General features: G+C 44.5%; 1 protein-coding gene across 9 annotated transcripts in view; it reads left to right on the top strand.

The window, feature by feature from the left end:
- TENM4 (teneurin transmembrane protein 4) overlaps positions 1–23,459 on the top strand; it is a 733,541-nt gene that overhangs the window by 681,363 nt on the left and 28,719 nt on the right. For all 9 annotated transcript variants that reach the window (XM_055320381.1, XM_055320386.1, XM_055320385.1 and 6 more), the window contains 3 exons: positions 1,582–1,814; positions 5,857–6,011; positions 11,778–12,655. In XM_055320381.1, coding sequence (XP_055176356.1) covers positions 1,582–1,814; positions 5,857–6,011; positions 11,778–12,655 — 1,266 coding nt within the window. The remainder of the gene's footprint in view (positions 1–1,581; positions 1,815–5,856; positions 6,012–11,777; positions 12,656–23,459) is intronic.

Raw genomic sequence — 23,459 nt, 5'->3', positions numbered from 1 at the left:
AGGGCTTCCTTCTAGACTTTTCTGATTCTCTTACTTACATCTGGGGGATTTGTACAGTTCCCCTCCTTTACTGATGCTCTAGGCTCTGCTTCATCTGCCCTCTGAATCCCCAGCACAGTTTGTATCCCACCATCCAGGCAAAATGGCCAGTGCCAGGCCATGCAACCTGAACAGAGGGAGAGACCCTTGAGACTTTGGCCACCAGTATTAAGATGCAGTGTGACGCCCAGGAATGACCAGCCCATGCACAGGACCTGAAAACTAGCTTTCCAGGAGCTAGGAATCCAGCTTTAATTCAGCCTAGACTTGGAAGAAATTATAAAGCAGGACCGCGTGATAGGAAAACTCAGGTTTAATTAGGGATACCTACTCTGTGGTCCTGTCTAACTGCAAAACAGACATAATGACTAGGATTTAAAATAACCGTTAGCGATCGTTGACTATCTGCTATGTGCCATGCACTAGGCTAAATATTTTTCACCTAAGATTTTAGATAATTTTCTCAGTACACCAACAAGGTAGCTGTTAATACTCCATTTTGCAGATGACGAAACTTGAGGGTCAGAAGGCCAGGTAACTTGCCCAAGTTTCAGAACCTGGAAATGACAGAGCCAGACTTGGAAGCCAGACTGATCTGATTCCAAAACTTGTGCATTTTTCCTGCCATGTGCCCAGGGGTGGTGCCTTGTCCCCGCAACGCTCCATGTAGCTGTGGTCTGCCTTTATGTCCCTCTGTCAGCACAGCCTCGTTCTTATGACTGCTTTCTAGAAACTGAACAATCACCAGAACCGCTCCCTTTGTTTTATTTATTTTTCCTTGGGCGTTGCTGCAGATTACAAACGAATCCTGCAAGTCATTATATATGACTGTAGAAGGGAGACTCCTGGGTTCCTGATAATAACATGGGTCTGAGTCAACAGAAGACTGTATTGCCACCGACTGGGAGTCAGCTCTGGCCAGGGTCTTAGCCAGTCCTGAGGTGGGGGAGGCTGCTGTACAAACTTGCGAAAGAAGGGCTTGTGTTTTGAACTCTTGAAGTGTTTTCTTTTTTTTTTTTTTAAGATTTTATTTATTTATTTGAGAGAGAGTGCATGAGCTGGGGAGGGGCAGAGGGAGAAGCAGACTCCCCGCTGAGCAGGGAGCCCGATGTGGGGCTCTATTCCAGGACCCCAGGATCATGACCTGAGCCAAAGGCAGACACTTAACCTACTGAGCCGCCTAGGCGCCCCTTGAAGTGTTTTCTTAAAGGCAAGCCCTCTTATGTTTCTGGCTTGGATTTACAGGCCATGGGTCGTAAGCCCCCCTGGTCATCCTTTTAGGAAAATGCGTGTTGAGTGCCTAATACAGACATGGCGCTGGGCAGGGCATCACAGTAACTGGCAAGAGCTTTTTGTATTAACAGTTAGTTCAGTAAAAGGGACAGTGAAGCCAACCACTAGGGTCAGAAAAATTGCAGAACCGTCACCCAAGAGAGAGATATCATCCCCATGTGACTTTTTGGTCAGATTCAAGTTATACCTCTGTGGTCACCTGATGGTAAGGAAGGAAGTCCTCACCACTGGTGTGTCTTTATTTCACAGTCACAGCCCAGCGCATAAATACTACCTGACCACGGACCCCATGAGCGGGGCTGTCTTCCTTTCAGACACCAACAGCCGGCGGGTCTTTAAGATCAAGTCCACCGTGGTGGTGAAGGACCTTGTCAAGAACTCCGAGGTGGTGGCGGGGACAGGTGACCAGTGCCTCCCCTTCGATGACACTCGCTGCGGGGACGGCGGCAAGGCCACCGAAGCCACACTTACCAACCCCAGAGGTAAGGCCTTGCTTTTTAAACACAATCAATAACACTGCTTGGGGTCCTAATCATTTATTTCCCAGGAGTTAGGAAAGTAGGCTTAGGATTGGAAAAAAATTGTAAATCAGTCCCATGTGATAGCAAAATTCAGGCTTAAGACCTACCCCATTTTTTGACAGAAATGCATGTTTATCCTTGTGAAAGCATTTTGGAAAATATCAAGAAGTCTAAAGAGAAAAGTTATAATTGTCATGATTCCACCAGCTGGAAATATTCCCAGGTAGCAGTTCCCATCTTTTCTTCTAGTCTTTTTTCTATGTGTTGGTGTGCATGTGTTTGTGTGCTCACCAGAAATAGACAGATGAGGAGATGTTAAACTGTCTTAGAAACCTACTTTTTTTTTCCCCCTAACTGGTATATCATGACATTTCTCCATGTTATTAGTCTCCTCTGTACTCATTTTTTATGGCTGTATAGCATTCCATCAAATAGATGTCCCATCATTCATTTATCAGTCCCCTACTGCTGGACATTTACGCTTTCTCTCATGTCACTGTTTTATAAAAACATTGCAGCATATCATCTTTGTAGATGTTCACATGCCATAGGATGGGTAAACTGTAGGCTTCAGTTTTGAGTCCTTCAAAAAGTTAGACCTCTTAATACCCACAGTTACAGTTTTTCATTCGCTTATCCCACAAGTATTCCCTGAGTGTGCGGTACACTATGGTTGCATAGACAGTTCAGTGTAGCAGAAGAAATAAGACTCGAACATGAATCACCAGTGTGGGAGAGAGGAAGAGGTACTCGCTGGGAGGCAAGGAGAACTGTGTGAGGGAATCAGAGGCAAAAGAGACCTCCATGCCTATGATACAGGGAATGCTTTTTGGAGGAGAAGTCATCATTATTGATGTTTATCAGCAAAGTGTCACTGTGTGCAGGCCATAAAGCTGGTGACCTATTGTGTCTAAGCCTCAGCGCCCCCATCAAATGGGACATTAATACCTTCTGTGTCCACCTCCTAGAATTGTTCTGAGGGTCAAAGTTAATACATTTCATATACAATATCCCACAAAAATGTCATATATGATTGTATTAGTAAGTAGTGCCAGATTTCAGGGCCTCTCTGAAATCACAGACCCAGCTGTGCCCCTAATGAATGGAATTAATGTCTGTGAAAGTGGTTGCTAAAATGCAGTTGGTATATGCACTTTCCAGTCAAAACATAAACTCTAGTGAAATCAGGCAGCTCTGTATTCAAATTCAGACATTGCCACTTAAGAGCCGTGTGAGTTTGGGCGAGTCGCTTAACCTGTTTCCTCGTCTGTGTAATAGAAATGTCCTGCACAGCTATAGTCAGATTAAATATTATCAGGAGTGAAATGGTCAGTGGTTCCAGACACTTGATAAACATCTCATAAATAGTGACTTCTATTTTAATTGTTACATTACATTACGTTATCACACCATCTCATACATCGTATCATCGCCTCTCTCTTACACACCAGCACTGGTCAGGTGGTAACTGTGGAGTTAAGTGTTGTGACTTCCACGGTCCTAACTAGGATTTCCTAATCCTGAGCAAGCAACCTGCAGAGGAAAGAGCGCCAGCCTTGCACTTGGGGACCTTGCATTCTGATTTGGTCCTGCCGCTCCCCGGCGGCTCCCCTCCTCCTGTGGGTCTGTGTTCCCCGTGGTAAATGAGCAGACGGGGCCACGTGGATCCCCCGAGACCATGTTCAGTTACGACATTCTATTGTCTTGGAATTAAATGGTTTGTTTTGAAAATGTGATTCTCTCCAGGCCTTTCTCAGTGGCTCCACACACACGTGTGTTCTCCACCCTCCGCTCACACACGCAGATGCGCGCACGCAGGCACACAGATGTAGCGGCAGTGAAATTGCCCAAAAGCCTGTAATTAACCCAGAGAGAAATGACAAGGGTGCCACAATATGCAGACACTTCACAGCGGGGAGGAGCAAAGATGTCCATCTATTTAGCACAACAAAAGGAGAAAAACTGAAGTAATTAATCAGGGGGCAGATCACTTCTATTAGCCTGTGCAGCCAACTTTGTAAACAAGAAACCTGATTGTTTCGCGGAGCACTCATCAGTCCTAGCAGATGGAAGAGAAAGAGCATAACCAGGCAGACCAGAAAACTCCTGTCCTGGTCCTTAAAGAATGTGATTAATTTACATTCTAGGCAGGGACAGAAGAAAGGCTTCCCAGCCTGAAGGCTGCCTTGTTCTCTGTGTGAAATTACTCTCCAGCCCTGAGCTGCCTTGGGGGGGGGGGGGGGGGGCAGAACTACTGCTCCAGGGGGCCTTCATCACCCAGAGGCCCGTGGGTGTCTGAAACCACCCCGGGTCCTGGACATGTGGACCCCCAGAGCAAGGGCCTTCACAAAGCACTAGTCATATTCTCCTAATTATAAGTCATGAATAATTATTGAGTCACTAATAATAGTTGCAGTCAGCTGTCATTATTCTCATTTCATTGATGAGGAAGCTAGACTTAGTGAAGTGACATGGCCAAGGTTATACAACTGGAAAGCTTTCTCTTGCAAGTCTCTACCTCTGTGAAGCTTTACTCGACCCCTTCTTTCATTTTGGTGCCCAGAAGAGACAGAACAGAACTGACCAGAATCTCCTTATGTCATCATGTCACTCCCTGGGCACACTCCCTCTCTCCCTCCCCATCTAGACTGTGTGCTCCTAGGGGAGGCACATCTCCTTTGTCTCTCAGCCCCAGCACCCCTAAGCAGTTCTCAGTTTGGCTGGGCTATGTTTAACTCTTGAGATGGAATTTTGGGGTGTAAATCAGTATCACCCACGATAAAACATACCTTGGTCCCAGTCCCAGCCACCCCTAGAATTAGTATTTCCAGGAGTGAGGCCAAGCAGGTATGTGTTGGCAAAAATTAAAATTCTTTTTTTTTTAATTAAAATTCTTAAAAAAAATTATTCTGGTAATTCTGATACACATCACTGGTTAAGAAGCACTGATTCATTACACTGCTTCTCAAACTTTGTTTTATGTGTTATCACCCAAGGTGCTTGTCAAAAATACACTTAGATATGCAAGCTCCACCTGGGGCTCTCTGAACCAGCTACCTGTGGGGTGCATAATAGAAAACACATCGAGGAGTGAGAAGCACAAATTTAGAACAATCCCTTCATTTAAGAGCTGAGAATACTAATGCAAAGATACCCAGTGACTTGCCCAAAGTCATGCAGTTGGTCATGGAGAAAATGAATGGTGAATTCAGGCTATCTTCCACATGCCTTTTGTTAGGCATTTATTTCACACATCCAAAGGTTTCGTGTGTAGGCTCTATAGATCAATAATAACTGATGAAAATAAAACAATAACAGAATAGAAAAACATGAAGGATGATTATCTTGGAAGAAAAGAAAACTTGTTACCAAAAAGAGGATTTGGTTATTATAATTACAAGGCTTCATTAGTAGGTTAACTTAAATAATTCACAGTTTTGACATTGAGAAAGGTTCTCCTTACTGCTACCTCTAGTGTGTGACAAAACCCCAGAAGCATGAGTCCAGTTTCGGTAGCAAACTAAGCTGATAGGTTAAAAAAAATCTCCAGAGGCAGTAAGGTAGAAAGACCAGAGCCCAGGAGAATCAGAAGACTCCAGTTTTAATCCCTGCTCTAAACAAGTCACCCTATGCCCCTGGGCATCTGTCTTCAGGCCTTTAGAAGCAAATGAATCAGGGCACCCTCAGTGGTTGAGCATCTGTCTTCAGCTCAGGTCACCATCCCAGGGTCCTGGGGCTAAGTCCCCCGTCGGGCTCCCTGCGTGGAGCCTGCTACTCCCTCTGCCGTGTCTCTGCCTCTCTCTCTCTCTCTCTCTCTCTCTCTATCTCTCATGAATAAATAAATAAAATCTTTTTTAAAAAAATAGAAGGGGAATGAATCCTGTAGGGAGGATGTCATCAAATCACAGAGGGGAGGTTCACCATCACCCTGCAAGGCTCCAGGAGCACATAGGTTGTTAACCACCTCTAGCATTGATTTCCTGTTTTGGCTTCTCTTTCCCAGGCATCACGGTGGACAAGTCTGGGCTGATTTACTTCGTGGACGGCACCATGATCAGACGCATCGATCAGAATGGAGTCATCTCCACCCTGCTGGGCTCCAACGACCTTACTTCAGCCCGGCCCCTCAGCTGTGACTCTGTCATGGATATTTCTCAGGTAAAAAGAAAGCTTGGCCCTCTAGAGCTCTGGGTCTGCACCCTCATCCTCTCACAGGGCACCTATCCCTCCCGCAAGCCCAATATCTTTATACTGTGCTGGCCCTTTAAAGCATACTCCTGGCACTGGGCCTGGGGAAACCACTTAAGAGTGTCATAGCTCAGTGCTCTGGGACTTCACCATCAGGGGTGACAGGTAGGTGAGAGAGGGACCTCAGGGGACAGGGAAGAAATCTGCCCAGGGAAGTTTCAAAGGCAGCAGAGATTCACATGGTGTGAATTTAAACCCATAGCTGCCTGTGAATTTCCTCTTTGGAAACACTTACAGGTCCTTGCACATTGTCTTTTCTCTTTCTATATGGTCCACTACACGAGGACCAGGAATTCTGTTCATCTTTTCCTCTGCTGTAACCAGGGTGCCTGCTAAACAGTAGGCATATAACCCATAGTTGGTGACGGACTGAGTCCTAGCCTTGCCACTCACTAGCTAAGGAACTTCAGACAAGTTCCTGAAGTCCTTTGAACCTCTCTTTTTATATCTTTTTTTTTTTATATCTTTAAAATGGAAATAACTGACTTCAGCTTGGCAGGACTGAAGGTTACTTAGAGGTTGCTAGTTGGCAAGGACGAACGGACACATCTCACACAAAGGGAGAAGCATATGCAAAGGTGCAAAGATATTAATGGGCCTGGTACGTTCAAGGACCATCGGAAGATTGAATGCAGGAGCAGAGGGTTCTTGGAATAAAGAAGCAGGAGTTGAAGCTGGAAGCATGATTTGGGGCCAGTTAGGGAGGGACCTTCCCATGCCATGCCAAAGAGTCTGGACCTTAGCAGTGAACACCAGGAATCCAGTGTAGACCCAGTGACTGGCCATTCAGCATGTCCCTAGTTTGTCCCACAACGTCTTGGCAAGGGAAGTGTCCTTTATTGCTAGATGCTTTGGGTAGAGCCTGGCGGAGCTGAATCAGTGAATATCCTTCTTGGCAACATTAGCAAAACCAAGGAAAAGGGAAGGCATGAGTTACACTGAATTGCAGAGTAGTGTCAGCAATAACCTCACTTAGCTTTTGAAACCCCTCACTTGTAGGGAGCCTGCAAGAGGCCCCTTGCCGCCAACTGCTGACCTGCTTGCTCCCTGTAGTCAGCGGGCAGCAGAGGCTGAGAGGCCTCACTGGTCAGGCCTGCCTGTTAGCAGCATGGTCATGGGGCGCCAACCCCAGAGCCCCATGGCTGCCGCTGGTGGTCCCAGCACCCGCCTCACACCCCTTGCAGTTGCTGGTGCAGTTTTCCTCTGCACCAACTAACGTGATTGTTACGCTCCCAAATGGAATCTGTTCTCTGCCACTCGTCTTCCCAATTTGGCAGGCTTCCCCTTGCTGGCTCGAGAATTTCCCTCTCCAGTCTGTGAGCAAGCTTGAATTACCCGTCAGGAAGCTGCCATGCCTGAGGATGTGCATGCGAGTATTTTTGATTCTCAGAATGAGCCCCGCACCAGCCAGCACAGGGCGCTGAAAATTTTCAACCCACACGTTGGAAAGCTGTTTAGCTTTAGTTAGTGTTGCCAAGCAGCCAGATCAAAGTCTTGGAGGGACAGCTGGCATATAGTGAAGTGGGGGGAAAAACCACCCTTAGCTGCAGAAATCCTGGACTACAGTCCCTTTGCCCCTGGTCCTTACTACCCTCCTCTGAAACTAAGCATGGAATCATTTTTACCAAACTGTCCAGACACAGGCTTATATTTTTCCACACACATGCGGGCGGGGGTCCTGGCTTTCATTCTGAGAGCTTCCTCTGTACAAACACTCAGAGCTTTTTTACTGCCCCATGGGGAGCAGGGAAGTAAGCCAGAGAGCCAAGAACACAGCTCAGAGGCAGGAATGCAAAGCAAGGAACTCAGACCATCTCCCCTGGGAGAAGATGAAGACCAGGCCTGAGGAGATGCTAGAGGGAGGCATAGAGTAGAGAAGGAACAGATGATGTTGCAACCTAGTCCAAAGAAGGGATTAGTTCCTAGCTCAGCAGGCTACAGAGTATAACTGTGCCCGGAGGGTTCAAAATGATTCCTTGAGAACTTATCACGTGCCAGGCACTGTTGGAAATGGGAATACAGAGATGGATACGACTCCACTTTTCTTATTTAGCTGTCAGGATAATCCCAAGAGGTGATATTATCTACCCCATTTTACAGATAAGGAAACTGAGGCTTGGAGGAAAAAATGTGGTTATAAATGCAGAGCCCTTGCTAGGTGCCATCAGGAATGTGGAAAAGAATTTTGTAATGAAATCATGTACATAGGGATCCCTGGGTGGCGCAGCAGTTTAGCGCCTGCCTTTGGCCCAGGGCGCAATCCTGGAGACCCGGGATCGAATCCCACGTCGGGCTCCCGGTGCATGGAGCCTGCTTCTCCATGTCTATGTCTCTGCCTCTCTCTCTCTCTCACTGTGTGCCTATCATAAATAAATAAAATAAAATAAAAATTAAAAAAAAAAGAAATCATGTACATAAATTGCCTAGCACTGTACCTGGGAGCTAGTAGTAAGCTGTAAGTATTCATTCCTCTTTACAATTTACAAAAGAAATGCTTTGTACAATGTCTTGTTTGATCCTCACAATCACTCTGTGTAATATTTATCACCTCCATTTACATATGAGGAAAGAAGTTCAAAGTGTTTAAGTAACGCACACCTGTAGTAATTGTGGGACTGAGACAAGAAGCCAGCCACCCTGGCCTCAAATCCCTCGCTCGCTCTATGCCATTCATCAATCACATTCCTTCATCCACTTGGCAATCCATTTTTTGAGAATAACTCTGCAACAAGGCAGTCACCTCAGAGCACTTTGAGAAAGGCATCGAATATTCAGGAGGGCAGGGGAGAGGTTGCTCCATCCCCTCTCAGGACCGCAGAACATGGGAGCCCGAGGGTCCACAGGAATTCTCAAGTCTCCTTCCTCCATTTTGGTGACAGGACATTAAGCCCTGGTGTGGCCGTCACTACCAGGAGGTGAAATCAGAGAAGCTTGTGTGCTTGGTCTGCTTCAGAACCGTCACACGGGCTCTGTGACAGAGCCAGGACTGACTCTGAGACCACTGTTTCTTCTTTCCCAGGAGCCTTTGTGCAGCGCAGGAAGAAGGGAGAGAGCAGGACAGCACTTGCTCTTCCTTGCTTCCCCCCTCATCCCTCTCCCCCTCCCCCCTCCCCACCCACCCATCAGGTAACCATCTTTTCATCATAATGACTGGCAGAAAGGTCTGAGCAAGCAGGTCCCCAAGGTGCCACAGGACCAGAAGGCATAAAATATTTAGCAGCCAGTGTTGACAAGAAATGGGTTTTAGGAAATTGAAAATTCCCCTGTCACTTTAGAGTAAACTGTTCTTGATGCAGCCAAGGGCTGCTGTGACGCTGAGCTCGAGCACACTGGGAAGTGTGAAGGAGCCGCTCTGGCTCTGGCCAGGGGCCCTGGCTCTGGCTCTGGCTCTGGTTCTGTGGGGGCAAAGGGGCCCAAGCTGGGAGTGAGGGAACAGGAAGAGCAGGAAACAGGGCCTGGGGATGGCCCAGAGCTGGAGGGTCAGGTGGAGGAGGCCACATCTCCATATATCTTATGGAGTATGTAATTTGCTGGGGTTTCTTTTTATATTAGTAAACTACCACATGGACATTGTAGAAAAGGTAAAAAGTTAAAAATTACAAAGAAGAAAGTTAAAATTACCTCAGATCTGAGTATGGTTAATGTTTTGGAGTATAACCCCCAAGCTTTTCATCTTCCCTCTATCTATAATTTATCTAATTTGTGGTTGCATTTCTCCCCTAATTGGGATCACACTGTGCTTACAATTCTGTAACCTGTTCTTTTCAACTAATACATAGCAAACATTATCCCATCTCATTAAATATCCATCTATAATATCACTTTTAATCGGTACACAGAGTAGTCTACCTTATGGGCGAACTAAATAGTATCATTTATTTAGCCAGTTCTCTGTTGTTAGGCATCTGAGTTGGTTGCAGGGTTTTTGTTTTTGTTTTTTTACCATTATTAAAAAATGGCTGTGATGTACACCCTTGTAGACAATGGTGTACAGGAGTAAATTCCTGGGAGAGAAACTTCTTATCTAAAGTCATATACTTGTTTAAATAAACCTGAAATTAGACAGAATGTCAAGGGCTTATAGGGGGCTCGGGAGCCTAAAGCAATGAGTCCCTAGGGGCGGGGTACACAAATCAGATAGAGGGGATGCATCCAGCCCAAGTACACTGTGGCTGGATGACCCCTTGGGGACACAGCTGGCAAATGGCTTCCCTTAGTGCCAGCACTTCCCAGTGTGCTGTGTCCAACAATTCAGCCTCCACGTCCACCCACAAAGCATCCTCACCTGAGACCCTGCCAGCAGCATCCCGGGTATGCCCACCTGAAAGCTCACCATCATCCCTGCCAGCTTCCCAGCCTGGCTCATAGGAGGCTCAGGCATGGGCCCCAGGACCTCTGAACCCCTCATTCCCATTGCCACCTTCATTAATCTCTTCCAGGAGGACCTGTTCTCTGAGGTGCTACAAACCATCATCTAGAGCAGAGATTCATAAACCTCAGTGTGCACATGAGTCATCCAGGGATTTTGTTTAAATGTAGATTCAGATTCAGTAGGTTTGGTGAGGCCTGCCGTCCTGGGTTTCTTGCCAGCTCCCATGCGATGCCGTGCCACTGGGCCAACAATCACACTTGAAGGAGAAAGGATGCAGTTGTAATTCCCAGTCCCACATTTGACTCACCCAGAAAGCTTTTGAAAACATGCCACTACCTGCGCCCCACACTCAGGAATCTGACTTAATTGGCCGGAGGTGGGATTTGTACACCAATACTTTCTAAAATCATCATAGGAGATTGGAATCTGTGGCCAGATTTGAGAATCACTGATCTGGAGCTGTCAGGGGCCATGGCTATTTTGTCTTTACATCCTCAGCACCTGATTATGTATTAATCCATGAACTCAGTAGGTTGAGATGCTGTCTTTCATACAGGTATCATATCAACAGTTCATGTAGATCTAGCACATCCAAACAATTCCTGTTCCAGTATCCAGGCTCCACCTGCCTCCCCCTCCCCGCTCCATCACATCAGCTGTCATTGTTTGTGTGGTTATTGTGGGTCAGGCACTACTGTCAGTCTTATTTTACAGAAGTGAATACTGAGGCACAGAAGGCAGAGTAACTTGCCAAAGGTCATAATGGTGGGGCTAGGATCTGAACCTAGGCCTGTCTGGCTCCCAGGTCTATATCTTGTTTACTTTTTTTTGTTTCTTTGCTAATTTTTTTTCTTTTTATTCCTTTCTTTGTGAGTCTAATGGAGACCATCAGGTATTTCAGTGACAGTTCTTGCATGGTTTCCCTCTGATTAGGGGGCTGACATCCATTGTTTGTCTGTTTTTTTAAAGCAAGTTTTTTTTTTTTTTAAGATTTTTATTGATTCATGAAAGACACAGAAAGAGAGGCAGAGACACAGGCAGAGGGAGAAGCAGACTCCATGCAGGGAGCCTCACATGGGACTTGATCCTGGGACTCCAGGATCACGTCCTGGGCTGAAGGCAGCGCTAAACCACTGAGCCACCCGGGCTGCCCTGGCATCCATTGTTGATGACAGGCCACTGTGAGATCAGGCAGGAGAGTGTGTTAAAGGCACTGGGGACATTATCACAAGCTATACATGCCAGGGGAGGAATAGTGGTGGGCAGCTTGCCAGGCGTCTGAGTATCAGTGTCTCTGTTGTCAGGTTCGCCTGGAGTGGCCCACAGACTTAGCCATCAACCCAATGGACAACTCCCTCTACGTCCTTGACAACAACGTGGTCCTGCAAATCTCTGAAAACCACCAGGTGCGCATCGTCGCTGGGAGACCCATGCACTGCCAGGTCCCCGGCATCGACCACTTCCTGCTGAGCAAGGTGGCCATCCATGCAACCCTGGAGTCAGCCACCGCCTTAGCTGTCTCACACAACGGGGTCCTATACATTGCTGAGACTGATGAGAAGAAGACCAATCGCATCAGACAGGTCACCACTAGTGGAGAGATCTCACTGGTTGCTGGGGCCCCCAGTGGCTGTGACTGTAAAAACGATGCCAACTGTGACTGTTTCTCTGGAGATGATGGCTATGCCAAGGATGCAAAGCTGAACACCCCATCTTCCTTGGCTGTGTGTGCTGATGGGGAGCTATATGTGGCTGACCTGGGGAATATCCGAATTCGGTTTATCAGGAAGAACAAGCCCTTTCTCAACACGCAGAACATGTATGAGCTGTCCTCACCAATTGACCAGGAGCTCTACCTGTTTGACACCAGTGGAAAGCATCTGTACACCCAAAGTCTACCCACAGGAGATTACCTGTACAACTTCACCTACACTGGGGACGGCGACGTCACACTCATCACAGACAACAATGGCAACATGGTGAACGTCCGCCGAGACTCAACCGGGATGCCCCTCTGGCTGGTGGTCCCCGATGGCCAGGTGTACTGGGTGACTATGGGCACCAACAGCGCACTCAAGAGTGTGACCACACAAGGCCATGAGTTGGCCATGATGACATACCATGGTAATTCTGGCCTTCTGGCAACCAAGAGCAATGAAAATGGATGGACAACATTTTATGAGTAAGTATCACAAGGGTATTTGATGATTTTGTTTCATGAGATATATTGTACGATTAGAGCTGAGTTGATGGAGTGGTAATTTGGGGATATATTTCATTTTGGCTCAGAATTTGAGATGCAAACCATTACCTACAATGTGTTCTGCATGTTCATATTACAGCCGATTGCTCCTAGGAAGGAATGTGATGTAGTGGAAAAGGCATGAATTTTGGCATTAGGAGACTTGGGCTTGCATCTCTCTAGGCCTCCGTTGTCACATCTGTACAATGGAAATAGCTGCCCAGCATCCCACAGGGAGGTAATGTAGATAAAATGCACTTGAGAGAATGCTAGTATCTGCGTATGACCACTTCCAGAAACAATGGCAAGGGGAGAAAGAACAGGTCCATGCAGATGAATTTCCCACATAATCGAAGCTCACATCTTCAAGTTTCAGAACTTTTTTTTTCATTTTAACATTTTGGGTGTCACTTAACAAATGCTTTCTGCGCCTCCTTTCTCAAATCCATTATGGAGATATAATGGGTTTGAGGCAAGATCATTAATAAGGAACAACCACAATTGCATTTTATGCCACAGGAGAGGATATGAGGCTACAGAACCCTTTGCCCCTGGCCAAAGAGGATGGAAAACTGTTCTTTAGTCAGCTCCCCTGTCACAGGGTATCATTTTACTGCTTCCTTCCTCAGTGTGGCACTGTCGTGTCACTGTGTGTTTCATCAGTGGTGGCACCCACCACAAGGAGAGCACTTCCCTTCCCCTCATCTAAGGTAGGGCTTCTTGAGTAGTGTGATCAGAAAATCAGAAGTCCAGCTTATCCCAGTCCTAGCCAGAGTCAAATACATATGCATCTGAGATCCTTCTCTAGGAGCTAGTGTAATGAATGGACATTGTACCTTCTCTTTTTGCTACTTAGATCTTTTTAAGATTTTTTTTCAAGGTCTTAGCCATGTTCCAAACAACTGCGACTACTGAAAATATGCCCATTAATTAGCTAAGTATGCACGTGGGGAAGGAAGTAGCCTTGTTGAGCACCAGAGATGGGCTAGGAATCACATTATTGCATTGAATTCTCGTAACAGCTCTGGAAGATGAATGACAGTATCCGTTTTACAGAAATAGAAACTGAGTCTCAGAGAAGCTCTCTGCTACATAGTGAGAACATGGCAGAACCAGGATCACAACCAAAGTCTGATGCCAGAGCTCCTGCTGTCATGTCAGCTCTGCCCTGCTGCCTCCTGCTGAGTTTGTTAATCCCAAATGAACTCAAATCCTTGAACTGTAAATTTTTCTCAAGCTTGATCAAGCATCAGTTCCTCATAGTCCTAGAATCCAAAGGCAACAGATCTATAATAGACTTTTAAACACAATTTGCACCAAAAAAATGTCACAGCAATTTGTACAAAGTTCACTGGCTAAATTCCTGTGGCCAAACAAGGGCCTTGTTAATTACAATGAAAGACAAAGATCCAGGAAAACAGCAATTATCTTGATTAACCCATTGAAATGGAAATACACTAAATAATTCAATTTTCCTCCATTGCCCAATGGAAATCTCTTATACGTTATTTAGCCAATTCAGAGGTTCCTTTGACAGAGTAAGCCGGCACACTCAATTAGTTCCCAAGGTCATGCCTTCAAATCCCAAACTGAATGCTTACACTTTGCTGCAACCACTACTCTCAACCAACCCTGAAATCTAAAACCATTGCCTATACCTCCACCACAAAGGATCCCATCCCCTGCTTCCTGTCTTCCTTGATGAAATACATGGTAATAGTTGTTTTATGAAGAGGAAAAAGGTAGAATAATCACTTTTATGAAATGGGATTTGGAATTCCAAAGAATCCCCTGAGAATGGAAGGTTAAAGCCCAAAAATTAAAAGAGAAACTTACTTATATTGACATCCCACTGTGTGCCAGGATATTTCCAATTTCATTTTCACAGCAACCTCAGACCAGAGAAATTATCATCTGCAGTTTCTACAGATGAACTAACTGAGGCACAGGGAGATTAGGAACCAGTGTAAGGGCAGTCCCGGTGGCGCAGCGGTTTGGCGCCACCTGTGGCCCAGGGCGTGATCCTGGGGACCCTGGATCGAGTCCCACGTCGGGCTCTCTGTATGATGCCTGCTTCTTCCTCTGCCTGTGTCTCTGCCTCTTTCTCTCTCTCTCTCTCTCTGTCTCTATGAATAAATAAATAAAATCTTAAAAAATAAAAAAATAACCAGTGTAAAATGACACAGTGAGTACATAGCAGAGCCAGAACACAAGTGTGTGTTCTTTCACCGATACCAAATAGGTTCACCTAAGTTCTCTGTGAATTTTCTGTATGGTGGGGATAAAAATAGTATCTGTTTCATGGGAACAGCCTGAGGTTCAAAATGTCAATGGAGATAAACTATGGAAAACACAATGTCCCATTCATCAGCAGTCCTCAACTGATAGCTGATGATACTGTCACCATCCTCCTCCTCCTCGTCGTCATTTCAAGCAATATGGGTGGACATACTAGTAATTGCAAAAATATTGTTTTGGCATGAAAGGCATTATCCAGGAGCAGCAGCAAGTAAACTAGTCAAAGGAGCAAACTAGAGTTGTAATTAAAGTAGGTAGGAATAAGAACTTACACCGAGGAGCAGAATCAAATGTCACATCTGAGGGATCAAGGTAAGAACTAGGAAAGGGGTCAGGTCTCTGAGAATATCCAAACTAGACTAGAAAAAAGGCATTCAGAATGGGTCAAGGAAAAATGGTTCAGCCCAGACTGTGAACTAAGCCAAGGTACAAGGTAGCTATTTCCACTAAATATTAGCCACGTGACTCAGGGGCTGGCTGACTGTTTTCCAGACCTACATTTCAACCAGACAGAAATCAAGCTTCCCCCACCCTTTCAGAGCCGTTATGAGGACCAACAGACTAAATAAATACTGAAGGTAAAAATACTTGCAAACTGTGAAGCTCCCAAGAAGTAAGGATGCAGAATTATCATTATTGTGCTATTTCTGTCTTCTTTTTCTTTTCCTTTTTCTTTTTCTTTCTCTTTCTCCTTTTCTTTCTTTTTAAGTAGGCTCCATGCCTAGCACAGAGTCCAACACAGGGCCTAAACTCATGACCCTGGGATCAAAACCTGAGCTGAGATCAAGAGTCAGACACTTAACTGACTGAGCCACCTAGGTGCCCCATTGTTATGGTGTTTCTTAATACAGATTTTGACAGATCTTTCAAAAGCACCATTGCTCTAGTGAATTTTCTACTTTTAGCTGCATGAAGCCATTTAGTGGATTCCGATCCAAATGCTCTAATATTAAAAAAAAAATCATCCTAGGCTTGCCTGTAACAGGGGCCGTTACCAAAACAAGTTTTAAGTTGGCTTTATTGATCCTTTCAACAGATTAAATAATACATCTAAAATAAACATCATACACTTCAGAGCAACCTAACTTAAAGAGTTCACAATTCTGGGGAATGAAGATTACCTTCCCCGCATCAGCCCACAGGCCTGCTGGCAGAAAACCTCCAAGAATTCTGTAATGTAATCCTCATCTCCAGTGTGTGGCATCATTAATTTCAGACTTGGGCTCCTGGCCAGATGGCATTTGGTGGCTAAGAAAATGCCCTGGTGAGCATGAGGCAGGTTCCAAAACTCTCATGCTGGATGGGCATGAGTAGCTGGCTTCTCTAAGATTCACAGGGGTAAGTGGCTCTGGCATCCCACAGTGCCCTGTGACAGCTCCTGTCATAGTTATGCTCACACTAAATACTGTGAGACCTGAACTCATTTACCTCTATCTTAAGCTTAGGGCTTACCACCTAGTAGGTGCTCAGTAAATATTTTTAATGAAATGTAAATACAGGGAAGGGAGGAAAAATATACTGTAGTGAGTAGAGTATCACATCCCAGCTCCAGCATTATCAGGGCACCCAGCAGGACACAGAATTCACCTCAAATGGTTCATTCAAATAAAGACACTTAGCTTTGGGGTTTCACTGGAAGATGTAAGAAAGTAGAAAGTGCATCATTCCCAAACTTACGATGGGAATAAGCTAGACAAATGGCAGATTTGTGAGCTTTTCTTAAACTCCTTCTCTAAGGTCACAGGGCAACCACCTAACCAGATCCAAGGAGAGAGACTCTTGAAGAGAAAGAAAAGATGTACATACTAGCTTACTGGGGGTAAATGCAGCTGATAAGAAGGGTGCAGCTCAGATGGCTGGCAAATTTATGAAGGCTAAGTATGTACTGACAGGAGACTCTGAAGCCCTGGAAGGCTACAGAAACTGTGTGGGAAAGCCCACATTCTCTTCATAACTTCTCTCTACCAGCCCGACCAGGTACTCTCAGAAAATAGAAGGGGAAGATGGAACAAAGCATCTACTGTGGTAGACTTGGGGGAGGGGTGTAGCCGCTGCCGAGCGAGGGGCACAAATATCTGCCTGCTGCGCCCAGACCCCACTCACCTTCTCTCACATATGGTACAAAAGCCTTCATCTGTGGAGAGATGGGCAACTAACATGGCCCTCCTTAGGCACTGTTGGAGACCCATTGCTGCTGAATGAGGGAAGAAAAAAATATTTTAACTTCTGTCAGGAGGGGAGAGGGAAATGTAATGGGCCCAGAATTATAACAGGAAAAGGGGCAGGAGCTGAAGAGGCCACCCTCCTGAGACTCCGGGACACATGGATACATAACACTAAAGCTTACTCAGATCAGTGGAGAACTCTCCTACTTACCACCCGTGGCCACCAGTTAGCTAAAAAGCTAAATGCAGCAATGGAAAGTAAAATACTACTGTGAAAGAGATAAAAGAGGGACAGCACAAACAGGGCACCTAAAGCTTAGGATGGAGTTGACACTGAGGAAAAAAAAAGTCCCCCCACAAACCAGGTTAGCACCCTAAACATGAGGTATTGCTAAAGGAACTTAAAGCCTATAATGCACTAGTTAGCCAGAAAAAACATCAAATTTCAAAGCCAGTCCAAATCCTAAGTTAACCCATAACCCTTTGCTAAAGTCCTAGTAGAAGGAAACTCATACCCATTTCTATGCATAAAACCTGTTAGCTCATTCTCTAGTGTGCTACACAAGATGCCACACTTCAAGTGAACAAACAGAAAGACTAGTAAAAGTGACACACTGCCGAGAGACAAAGGAATCACCAGAACCACATGATTCTATAGATAGGACACAGATGTTGAAACTATCTTTCAGGGGATTTGAAATAACTGTAATTATGTTAAAAGCTCTAATGGAAAAGGAAAAGTGAACAATATGAAAGATCAGATGGATAATTTCAGCAGAGAAATGGAAACTATAAGAAAAAATTAAATGAGGGGCACCTGAGTGGCTCCATTGGTTGGGCTCAGGCCATGATCCTGGGGTCCTGGGGTGGAATCCCACCCACATCAGGCTCCCTGCCCCCTCATCAGGGAGTCTGCTTCTCTCTTTGCCCCTCCCACTCCCCATCCGCACGTCCTCTCTCTCTCTCAAATAAATAAAATCTTTTAAAAAAAGAATAAGAAAGAATCAAATGGAAATCCAGGAATGAAAACCAGTTACAGAGATGAAGGATGGTCTTATCAGTAGACTGACACAGCTGAAGAAAGAAGATAGGTCATAGAAACTACCCAAACTGAAATACAAGAGGAAAAAAAATAGTGAAAAAAAAAAAAAAAAAAACCTGGGCACCCAAGAGCTAGGAGGCAAAATCATCTGGTCTAAGCTGTAAGTTGAAAATATTCTAAATCAAAAATCCATCTTATACGCCTAACCTACCAAACATCATAGCTTAGCCTAGCTATGTTGCCTTAATATGTTTAGAGCACTTACATTAGCCACAGCTGGGCAAAAGCATCTAAAACAAATGTTTTATAATAAAGTATTGAATATGTTTTATAATAAAGTATTGAATATGTCATGTAATTTATCAAATACTGTACTGGAAGTGAAAAACCAGAATGGTTATATGGGTACAGAATGGTTGTCAGTGAATTTGTCTGTTTACCCTCATGATTCAGGTGGCTGACTGGGAGCTACAGCTCATTGCTGCTGCCCAGCATCATGAAAGAGTGTCACCACAGATCACTACTGGGAGAAGATCAAAATTCAAAGTATGGTTTTCCCTGAGTTCATATCACTTTTGCAACATCATAAAGTAAAAAAACATAACTCAAACCATCATAAGTCAGGCACCACCTATAATTCAAATTCTAAGAGTAAAAGACCAAGGCAGAAGAAATATTTGAAGAAACAATGGTCAAGAATTATCCATAGGTAATGAATGACACCAAATCACAGACCCAAAAAGTTCAGAAAACACCAAGCAAAGTATACACACACACACACACACACACACACACACACACACTCACACACACACACACACACAAATGCACATATATCTTAGGCATATATTCAACATACAAAAGAAACAGAAAATCTTGAAAGCAGTTGGAGGGGGAGGCATTTTATATAGAAGAACAAAGATAAGAATTATAGTAGACTTCTCATCAGAAACCATGTAAGAAGACAGAAATGCTGAAAGGGAAAAAACAGAAACAAAAACCTGTCAACCCAGAATTCTATACCCAGGAAAAATATCTTTCACATAAAAAACATTATAGAGGTAGAGGCAGGCATTAGGGAACCAAGAAAGAATGGTGAGATGAAACTGAACAGCCATGACCAATTCTGAGGCTTATGGACAGACAAGGTGGGGGCAGGAATAGGATATTGTTACCAAAGTGCCCAGTGGGAGCCATAACCATGAAGAAGAAGCTATCTCATAGAAACCATAATCATGAACAGATGCAACCACTACTAGAAATATGGCACCAAAGGAGCTGGGAACACGGAAAACCCCTCCTGCTGACCTCCAGTCTCTTGCCAGTGCCTACTATTGACTGAATCTAACTAGAAACAAGCCGGAAGGGTCGCCCTAGTGATGTGGTCGGTGGGGAGGGGAGGGTCAGCTCCTGTGGGCACAGAGAAAAGCATATAATGGATCTGAGGGAAGAGAGAATAACCATCACAGACACTGTCTGGCTCTGTGATATTGTACACATAAGTGGGAGAGCCAGGATTCAATCACAGATCTCCGTGAGTCCTTTCCACCAGGTGCACTTCTTCAAGTACATCAGCAAAATATGAGACCCACAGTGGTAGAATGGACCAGATCTTAGAAATCCCAAGGGCTAGAATTCACTGGTGGGACTTAATTTTGTAGGAAATAGGCAGCAGATATAAGTTTCCATTGCAGAATCCAAAAAGTACCTGGATCTGGTACAATTTTGGAAAAGATAACGATGTAGTAATGTCATTTATTATGGTGACCTAAAGCCAAGGGTACTATTCATGTGCATTGGCTGTGAATCCTAATTATTCACAGAGGACGTGGTATCCAGTTCCTCTCATTGACAGTGGTGGCATTTGAAACAATTGCAGATGAAATCATAAAAATCACATCTTTATTTTCCAACTAAAAATATCCCAATCAGCAAAAGTTGGTATCAGAGAAGCAATTTGGCATTTTCCTCACCAGCTGCAACATAGTAAGTGGCTTGAGATGTGAAATATTGAGTGTGAAGAAGAAAGCCTTGCAACGTGTGTGAAGATACCCTTTAGCGGTCCTCTTCTGAGAGCCAAGTTCACAGCAGCTATATGAATGTTTTATGTGTTTTCTTTCCCCGTTCCCCAAAGATGCTCTGGCAAAATGGAGTGAAGAAAAGTCTGTGGAAAGAAATAATGAAAAGCCAATCATCTGGCCATCTCGATCATACCCCCACAATGAGGGGTTGGCATCATTACAAAGTTAATTGCAGGGGTATCAAAACAAAGCATCTCAAAGAGAAATCTTTGAGTCTTCTTGACCATTTGAGATTTCCAAACAATTTTTTCTTTAACATAGTGATGAACACAAAGGGTTTTTTTCCCCTGAAATAGCGTTACTTTTATGGGAAGCTTGATGAAAGTACACAGGCTTTAAGGTCAGATAGACTTGACTTTGAATCTAATTCCTCAACTAGTTGTGTGGTCTTGGGCAAATAAATTTCTTATTCTTTCTGAGCCTCAGCTTCACCAATTGTGAAATGACAATAATAACGCCCTCCTCAAAAAACAGTGATGAACATGGTGCTCAGTACCTAGAAGGTAACCTGTGGATATTTCCCTTCCTAACACAGAAGAAGGGAGGTGAAAGGGGTAAAATTCTTAGTTTTTCCTCAATCCACATCTCGAAAGAACAATAATAATATCTACTGTTTATTTACTTATGTATTCATCTAAGAAATATGTATTGAATACATTTTATATTGTAGGTACTCTTCTAAGCATGAAAATACAGATAAAGTCTCTATCCTTATGGAGCTTATAATATAGTAGGAAAAGATATAACAGACCAATAAATGTGTAAATAAGATAATAAGTATAATGCAGACAATAAAATAAAATAATGTGACCAAGATGAGAGGGCCTATCTATTTCAGGGAAGGCTTCACTGAAGTGATAACATTTGAACTGAAATATGAGTAATAAAAAGAACTAGCCATACCAGGATTGGAGGGAAGAGCATTCTCAGCAAAAGGAACAGTAAGTGTGAGCACTACAAGCCTGACTTGAGCTTGGCATGTTGGGAGAACAGAAGCAGATGTAGTGGAACACGGAAGTATGGAGGAGTAGGATTCAAAGTGAATTCGGAAATAGAGGCAGGAGGGAGCAGGTCCTTCAGCCAACATTCATTCACAGTTTTGAGCATCTACTACATGCTGGCACTCTTCTAAGTTCTGGAGTACATCAGTGACCAGAGAGAGTTGACATTCTAGCGAAGGTCTCATGAGATGCTGCAGGCCCTGGTTAAAAAAAAAAAAATGCGTTTCACCTTAAATATGTTACCTTGTTTGAACTTCACAGTATCCTTCTAAGATAGGCGTTACTATCTTCATTTTCTAGAGAAGAAAACAGAGGGTCCCAGAGGTTATGTTATATGACATCATATAACATATAATTTGTGGGATCCCTGGGTGGCGCAGCGGTTTGGCGCCTGCCTTTGGCCCAGGGCGCGATCCTGGAGACCCGGGATCGAATCCCACGTCAGGCTCCCGGTGCATGGGGCCTGCTTCTCCCTCTGCCTGTGTCTCTGCCTCTCTCTCTCTATGACTATCGTAAATTAAAAAAAAAAAAATTTGTGATTTGGTGGGGTTGATGGTTTGCAGGAAAACAGAACTGAGTGTCCATCCTCTAGTGCTGACAAGTGTAGAGCCTGTAGTCAAAGCCTAGAACGTCTGGCTCAAAGGACTTTCCCATATCAACACATTCCTTCCTCTTGATTAGAAAGGAGGAAATTTGGTAGTATTTTAAGGAAAACCAAAACAGACATGACTAAGCCATTGTCCAGAAGTCACCTGATCATAGAGCCAGGGTTTGAAGCAGCCATTTGGAATCCAGAGAGTGCCACAAACTGTCCCACCTTGTTCGGTGACACCAGCCTTCTCTCTCTCAGCAGCTCTAGTAGGAAGAGAAAGGGCTCCACAGAGGGAGCATGGGGTTCAGGTGTTCAAGGTCCACAGGATAGGCAGCTCCAGTTCTTTCCTGCAGAGGAAGAAACAGCAGTGTTCTGATCACAGTTATGGATCAGACCGCAGAGAGATCCAGTGGAATTTCCCAAGCTCTAGGAGGCACCAAAATGAATGAATAAGAGACAAGAAAATTCTATAAATTGGCTGTTCTATTTGATGTTCATTTAATTAAGACATTCAGTCCCTCTAATGGAAAATGTGAGGAGTGGAAATTACTGTTTTTCGGCCATCTCGTATAAAATGAAAACCAGATCTTGAAGGCATGAGGCTTTTCATTGTATCTTCTTCAAGCTCAATTTAATTATGGATTACAGGCCACCTTCAATAATAATTACAATTGTCTGCCTTTATGTAAAGGCTCTTTCTGTCTTGGAAACCAAAGCTCTGGGGAGATGCCTGTGGAGATAGCTGAAGTGTCATTTAGTGAAAGCAGTTGTTTCTGTATTTGTGCATTCAGCAGATGTTTATCATGTACCTACTGTGTGTCAAGCCTCTGTCAAGTCCTGCAGGAGATAGTGTTTGAATGAATCCTGGTCTCCCCTTTCCAACAGAGCAGCAACGGGGCCTCACATCCAATCATGCATTCATTTATTTGTTCAAATAGCGTTCCCTGCCTATCTTCTCTGTGCCAGTCCCAGTGCTGGGGTAGAAGAGAAGAACTGAGAACCAGGCCTCCAGGGTTTCATTGCTGGCAGGTCGTAGGCTCCAGATTCCTAGCCAGTCTGATTCCACAGTCCTGGCCTGACACAAGCACTCCCAGGCCGAAGCAAGCGACAGCTTGTCTATGAGCTGTGACAATCCAAGGGACCCATTCTGTGATGCATCTGTGCCCGAGCATCACTGGGAAAAGGGACAAGAGAGAGACCAGGGAAGGCTTTATGAGGCGGCATTTGAGCAAGACCATATTAAAATAGTATCGAAGTGACACCTGCCCCCTAATCTGTGATCTCCTTATCAATTCTAGTTGGTAGGACTCTAAAACTCCTTTTTAAGTATCTTGCATGTTATAATAAAATATCTTGTATCCAGGTAAGTCAGGAAATTAGAGAGTCTAAGCAAGGAGTCTCAGTAAAAAGTATATACATAGGTAACAGATGTTCGGAGAACCAGACTAGAACAGCATACTCATCATGTGAAACTATTGAACCAAAATGGGTCTTCCTGCTGATTTAAGATGACTCAGGATCTAACGGGAGTCAGCCTACTCATAGACCACAGATACAGCTAAGAT

Source organism: Nyctereutes procyonoides, unplaced genomic scaffold, assembly GCF_905146905.1.
Source record: "Nyctereutes procyonoides isolate TBG_1078 unplaced genomic scaffold, NYPRO_anot_genome, whole genome shotgun sequence".
Lineage (NCBI taxonomy): Eukaryota > Metazoa > Chordata > Mammalia > Carnivora > Canidae > Nyctereutes > Nyctereutes procyonoides.
The sequence above is the reverse complement of the archived record's forward strand: the minus strand, read 5'-3'. Positions and strand labels throughout refer to the sequence as shown.